Raw genomic sequence first — 7,189 nt, forward strand, 5'->3', positions numbered from 1 at the left:
AAGCAATTGTGGCAATAAAGTGTGCTATTGCAACAACCATGTGGGAAGTTGCCACATGTTTTCCCGTAGCAACACTCACCTGATGCCACAATTTGCTTTGTGGAGATAGGATTAATGCAACATGTAACAAATCATGGCGACTAGTAGCTCGTGGCGATAGACATTTGTGGCAACACCCTATGCCAACGATGTTTGTTTCGTGGTGCATACTATTCCTTGGCAATAGTCAATTGTTGTAATAAAATATGGCAACAATCCTTGCTTTCGTGGCATTAGGCATTTTGCTACGAACCGCTACACTTGTGGCATTAAGTTATGGCAACAAATATTCCAGTTGTCGTAACAAGAAATTGCAACATACTAGTTTTGGTGGTGATAAATAGATATCACAACAGGTGAACTGTTTGTAGCGAGAAACTATTGCGACAATATAAAATTTTCGTGGTGCTAACATGTGGCAACCAAAAGTGGGTTGTGGTAATATCCTATTGCAACCATAAAAAAAATAGAGGAATTCAACTACAATATTCGAAACCATATGTATAATATGTAGATTCATAAAATTCATAATTCTCATAGCAACTATCCATCAAATGAAACTCAAATGTAATTTAGCCATCCTAATTAAGTGCCAAGACTAAACTGTTCGTGATCTAGAGTCCAGTCGAGCTAGTTCTTTGGATCCTGCAATCAAGAAATAAAAAATATAGTTCTATTTAATGAGTCCAACATAACATACACCATACAATTTTTCCTGACCCATTGTTAAAAAGAACTATCGGTAGACTAACTAGAGTAATACTGTGTCAGCAAGCATGTAACTAAGGGATCATAACAGTTTTACAAGTATAAATGTCTAAAGCACAAACACAAGTACATGTACTAAAAGCTTCACCTATTGATTTAAGTTGTGACTCAATCTATAGTTTCAGTTAAGTTCATGTCCCTAGCTAGCACATATTCGTTTTGTGTAAGCTCTGACTCGATGCAGCAACAACACATAGTGAAAGAGAAGAAGCAGCTAGTTAATTAGGAAGGCCAATGACGTAAGTATAAAATGCAGGTGAACATGAAGAGAAAGCAATGTTGTGACTTACCATTGCTTCAAACATTTGAGAATTCTTTGTTGCATCTTGTATGAGCGCATTTGGAGAAATAATAATTAGCCTTCCACCTTGAGTCTTATTAGGACTAGATCTCTGTAAAAGAGTATTTTGCAAGTTTGTACTACTATTTTCTTTCTCAATCCTCTTCGTAGTCACCTGCAAATAGAAGTGCACTTTTAGCAATGTACTAGTAAATGTGCATGTGCAATGCACGTCTTGACTAATACTCCCTCCGTCCCAAAATTCTTGTCTTAGATTTGTCTAAATACGGATGTATCATCACTAGTAGAAAAACGACTTTTAGTACCGGTTCGTAAGGACCTTTAGTACCGGTTCTGAAACCGGCACTAAAGAGTGGGGACTAAAGGTCCCTCCCCCCTTTAGTCCCGGTTCAACACGAACCGGGACCAAAGGCTCACCACGTGGCACGAGGCGCGCCGTGGTCTGGAGGACCTTTAGTCCCGGTTCGTAAGGATTTTTTTATTTTTGAAATAAAGTAAAAACAGCCCGCCTACTGGGCCGGCACGACCTGCGTACGACTAGAAACCCAATCTCTAGTTGGGCCAGGATGCAGGCCCGTACGACCCAGTAGGCCCCACAGGGCAGAAGACTTGCAATAGGCCCACAAAGTCCTGCTTAGAGAGGAGCTCGACATGGTAGCCGCGGCGGGGCTTATAAACCGGTGCGAACTCCTCTCAACTAGCGAGGTGGGACTAAACATTATGCACTGCGGGTGGCAGCGCACCACCTTTAGTACCGATTGGTGGCTTCAACCGGTACTAAAAGGGGGGCCTTTAGTACCGGTTGGAGCCATCCAACCGTACTAAAAGCCACCACCTTTAGTAACCGTTGGGTGGCCCCAACCGGTAATAAAGACCCCCCCCCCCAACCGGTACTAATGTGGCACGAACCAGTACTAAAGGTTCACCACGAATCGGTACTAATGAGCGCCGCCCGCCTAGCCGTTGGAACCAGTACTAATGGTCACATTAGTGCCAGTTCAATTACAAACCGGGACTAATGAGTTTCACATTAGACCCTTTTTCTACTAGTGCATTGATACATCCGTATTTAGACAAATCTAAGACAAGAATTTTGGGACGGAGCGAGTATTACAATCATATGTGAAACTTCACTTGTGTATGTATTCAACGTGCACCATTGAATTAATCATGTGAAATCAGCAAATATATAGTAAACTTTACAAATCGATCTAATAGAAGATCAAACATTAACCTGGTCATAGCGAAGTTTCAGCTTGTAGTGTAGCAAGTTCTTCATCTTCAGCTGTAGCTTTCTGTGGAGCAGGGGGGATTGCTTGCTTATTTACAAGACACACACTGCTACCTCCAATTCTTCAAGTTCCTCCTTTGGTTAATCCTGCACATTTTGTGCAATAGTATTAATGATAAGTGACTCAGCTAAAACAATGAAACGGAAGATTGTAATGAATCTTAAATATTACCTTGTTCAAATTAGCAAAAGCAAGAGGATCTGACAATGCATCATGAATTTGTTTCATATGTCCAGTCAGTTTGTTAACTCCACCCATATCTTTTCAACGCACCAATATTTCAATAATATGCATGTAGCAATCAAAATATCTAATTTGCAAGGCTGAAAAGCTACACATTAAGCATTTGCAAGACCGTGACCATAGTAATGGTATACCTGGGAACGAAATTGGAGATTACAGTGACAGAGCATAAAATAAAGTAGTTGGGCGCAAGAGAAAAGCTCCACATACAGTGAGATGGCTCATACGTCCATAAGACTACATGTTGTTTGTTTGGATCAACTATTTTTCCAATCGACAAAGCCCAAGTCCAAAATCAAAAATATCAAGATGTATTGACAGTTATCGAACTTGCAAGATATATTCTTTAAGCTTGATTTTTCCAAAATCATCTTAAATTTTCATAAATCAGAAAAGGCGGGTGGATTTCCTCCTATGATAAATAAACAATGGAAAAAATATGTAATGATAATTTTGTATCCCTGGTTACTTCCAAACACTAAATTAAGAACTGAGACACGTAATTACCAAGTATTTTACAAGATCCATGATTATTTCATCATACAGTAAAATAGCAATGGAGACAACAACTAATGAGTAATGACCAAGGGTCTTTTCAAAATATCCTGCATCCGAATAAATCATCAACACTAACCAAGGGCCTGAAGCTGCTCGCTGATTTTCTCCTATTGGCTCTGCAGCACGATTCAGTTAAAAGGGACGTTTAGTTCAAATCCACCAAAATTCCAAGAGAAATGCAAAACATTTTAGTGCATATGGTAGACAAAAATGCAGTTTCGGCAATGAAACTACCTTTGCAGGCTTGACGTTTCCTTGCGCGGGGCGGTGGTGATGCGCGCCACCTTGTTCACCTTGCTGGTCATCATGCCCAATAAACCTAAGAAGGTGGACCATGTTCAGCATCTTTTTTGTACTGTGAAAAATAATAATATATATGCTTGTCAATTAGAGGCCCACAACAACACTTTCTATTGACTTCAATATTTGAGAATTTATTTTCTTCCCGCGGGACATTTTTTGTATGAAACAGTATTAGAGAAATTCAGTTAAACAGACATTAATTATGCTCATATCCACCAAAATCCCAAGGGAATGCAAAACATTCGAGTGCATATGGTAGAAAAAAAATACAGTTTTGGCGGCGAAACTACTTTTGCGGGCTTGGCCAGTCCTTGTGCATGGCGGTGGTCATGAGCTCCACCGGCTTCGCCTTGCTGGTAATCGTGCTCAATAAACCTGGGAGCAAGAAGGTTGAACATGTTCATCATTTTTTTGTAGTGTCCAAAATAATAATATGTATACTTATCAATTAGAGGTCGACAACAACACTTTCTATTCACATTTTAAAGTTTATTTTCTTCCTTAGTAAGAACAAAAATCATGCTAGGAAAACAAATTTTACTCAATGATTAGTTTAACTATTGAGCAAATAGTTACAGGTTCAGCTGACACCTTTGTGTTTTTGTTACTGATTTGTAGCTCCTCTGTTTTTCTCTTCTTTGTAGGCTGAGAGTATATCCAACCTTTGATAAAGTTTTGAATGTTGAAAGTTCTGAATCTACATGTTAGATTTATCTAGCTTTTTTCTACGCTGAGAGTATATCCACACCCTTTTAAGGCAGTCAATGGACAGAAAATTAGTAGAAGAACGGTAGATACGCTGTGTTTCAGGATATAACTGTAACCGCAAATGGGGTTTCTTTGATTCTGAAAGTATGCATTGCAAATGCTCTTGTCAGAAGCAACTCGCTGAGAACCTGTAATATTTGTTGCAACAACAGCGACCACAACGTCGAGCAGAGGAAGAATAGCCCAGCAATTGCATGACCTGCAAACCAAAAATTAGGACCAAATTAGAGAGTTCTATAGGAATTCAATGGATGGGAAATTTCAGGAGAATCCTTCAATGTTCATAAGAATCCTAAGAAACAAAATATATAGGCTAGTATGACACGGAGGCCCATGCCACATGACGCCGGAAGCGAGAGGAACGTGCCTCCTTCATGCATGACGCCCTCCGCCGTGCAGCCGCCACGGCACTGTTGCGCGCCCGCGCCATAAGGCCTGCCACGCGCAGCTTCGCCGCCGAGCCCCTCACACACGTCTCCTCCTCTATTCTCTTTGTTCTATTTCTCTTCTGGAGCAGATTCATGTATCCCCCCATGATCCAATCGCACTATCAAAGGTCCTGATTGTACCACACTGGGTCAATTACTTGTCACTTTTCTCTCAAGTTTCTCACATGTGTACTCTGCTTCTTTGAGTCGAATTGTTTTGGGTGAAGAATTCTTCAGTTAACCTCCACGGTACACAGCTTGTCTCTATGGACGTTGGGACAATAATTAATACCTTTTGTTTTGATTTAAAATTATCCATTAAGACAAAAATGCAGAACAGAATCATACAGACACATATTAACAGAAAACACATCTAGGAGTAGATGGAACTTTATCTGAAGCCACACGACGCGGACTTCAATTCAGCCTAGGCAATCTAACGAAAACTACAGAGAGATGCCGGTCCAGGTGCCAGGAACTTGGAGGGTTATACAAGTTGCAGCCAAATTGGCTTCCAATTGAAGCAGGAAAGTAGGGAATGCACACACAAAAAAAAGATCGATCTACATCGCTTGCTATGGAGGTTCAGGGATACGTCTTAGTGATGAAACCTGGTCGCGGTGTCTCCACCTCTGGGTCGGCCATGTGGCGAGCAGCCCCGACGTAGGCAGGCCGGCACTGTGCTCACGATGCAGGGAAGAAGACGGGAACTCCGCCGGCGCCGGCGCCAGACCGCATCGCTGCCGCTGGCAGCATAGCCGAGGACACGGAGACGCGGCCCGCGTCGTCGGGCACATAGGAGAGGGCGAGATCGAGGACGACGAATCCTCGTCGTGCAGTGGACTCCGGTGTGGTTCGCTGTGTTGACGCCGTGACGGAGGAACCAGGACGAGAGCTCAGATCCAATCGCCCGTGAAGACGCCGTGTGATTTGGTTTAGAATTTTTTTTTGAACGTCGTGTGATTTGGTTTAGAATAGTATAACTGTGGGTAGTTAGGAAGGCAAGGATAAATAGACTCTACTTTTTTGGTGGGAACACACAATATTGGCGCAAACTACAGTAAACCAAAATTAGGTGATGGGAAAGTAATTATTTTTGGATGGAATGCTTAGAGTAATAAAATAAATTGGAAAAATAATATTTCAAAGCAATATGAGAGATATATGCTCCTAAATATAATGTTACTAAAATATGTTTGTCAAAAGTTATTTCTTGTTGAAAAGACCACCAAGTCCGAGAATCATGGAGGGGCGATCTGGCGCCTTCCCCTCTAACTTTCTCGCCGTCGATATTTGTCTCGACAAATCGTCTCACGACTGTCATCTTCCTTCCGAATTAGATCGGGAGATTCCCGATGAAATCGTCTCACGCCTGTCATCTTCCTAAGTACGGCGGTAGGCGGCGTGTGGGAAGCTCGCATCCATGGCCGATGGAGAGGCTCTAGCTCGCGGGCGAAGGTCGGGAAGAGGGACAGAGGAATAGAGGAACTGCTTGGTCAACACCGAGGATGGAGGAAGAGGGCAACGGGAGCCATGGCCGACCAGGAGCGGCGTGCAAGGTCAGAGGGGCGGCTCGCCGGTCGGGGCTTGCCGTCCCGTAGAAATAGGGGTTGCGACCGGTGCTAGAGCGTTGTCGCCGGACGACCCGGCTGTAGGTTCAACCAGGTTTGCACTACAATTTCAGAAAATCATTTCAGAAGTAGCAAAAACTTGGCCAATTTTGAACTATAGCCCACAGAAACCTGATGTGACCCTCACTTTAAAACTACTAGGTTATATTCTTGCCTTGAAACACAAATACAGATGGGATGGGTTGATGAGATGGTCGATCTATGTCAGTCTTGATCTCACATTTTGATCTTGAGATGGGGTGATCTAAACATCTTTCATCTTACCAAACAATCCGTGGAGAGTTCCTCCGCGGTAGAGTAGGTCCAACATAATCATGTCATTTTTGTTTCAACGAAAACCATAGAGATTAAACTGTGTAAATTAATAATCAAACCAATTTCGTTCTGAGATCTCTTGTGTCAGGAACGTGTTGTTATATCATGGATCTACAATTGTGTATCTTTGTTTACTTCCTAGTTGCCATGACAAAATTCAAACTTTGAGCACAAATATTGCTTTGCAATGAAGTTAAATTTAGTCCTAGCATTTCACACACAAAAAAAAATCACATCTGTCCAGCAAGAAAATTGTGTGCAAATCTTCTATGTTTTTAAGCTCCCTCAAATTGGGGCGCTAAGAGAGCTCCGGGCTATGGTCGTGTGGTGGACCCTGTCCATCAGCGCCAGGAAGCGAAAACCCAAGATGGCTTAGACATATATTTTGTGTGTCAATCGCACATGATTTTTCCGTTTCTTCGAGTCGTCCATATGTTATGTAGTGCTTGGTGATTTGATTGGGTTGGGGCTTTTGATTTTGCGAGTTGCCACCTGGTCACTTTCCTGCTTTGAAGTAATAATCCTTTATTTGATACTCTCGCT

At 42.1% G+C, this 7,189-nt stretch overlaps 1 protein-coding gene across 1 annotated transcript; it reads right to left on the reverse strand.

Annotated features, from left to right (window-relative positions):
- Positions 1–539: 539 nt before the first annotated feature.
- On the reverse strand, positions 540–5,683 carry LOC125531897 (the record flags this gene model as incomplete). Its single annotated transcript, XM_048696114.1, has 7 exons — positions 540–684; positions 1,098–1,262; positions 2,343–3,317; positions 3,436–3,520; positions 3,795–3,879; positions 4,401–4,471; positions 5,312–5,683. Coding segments are annotated over 5 exons (622 nt in total), but the record flags the coding sequence as incomplete, so codon positions are not given.
- Positions 5,684–7,189: the final 1,506 nt, after the last annotated feature.

Source organism: Triticum urartu, unplaced genomic scaffold (assembly GCF_003073215.2).
Source record: "Triticum urartu cultivar G1812 unplaced genomic scaffold, Tu2.1 TuUngrouped_contig_8337, whole genome shotgun sequence".
Lineage (NCBI taxonomy): Eukaryota > Viridiplantae > Streptophyta > Magnoliopsida > Poales > Poaceae > Triticum > Triticum urartu.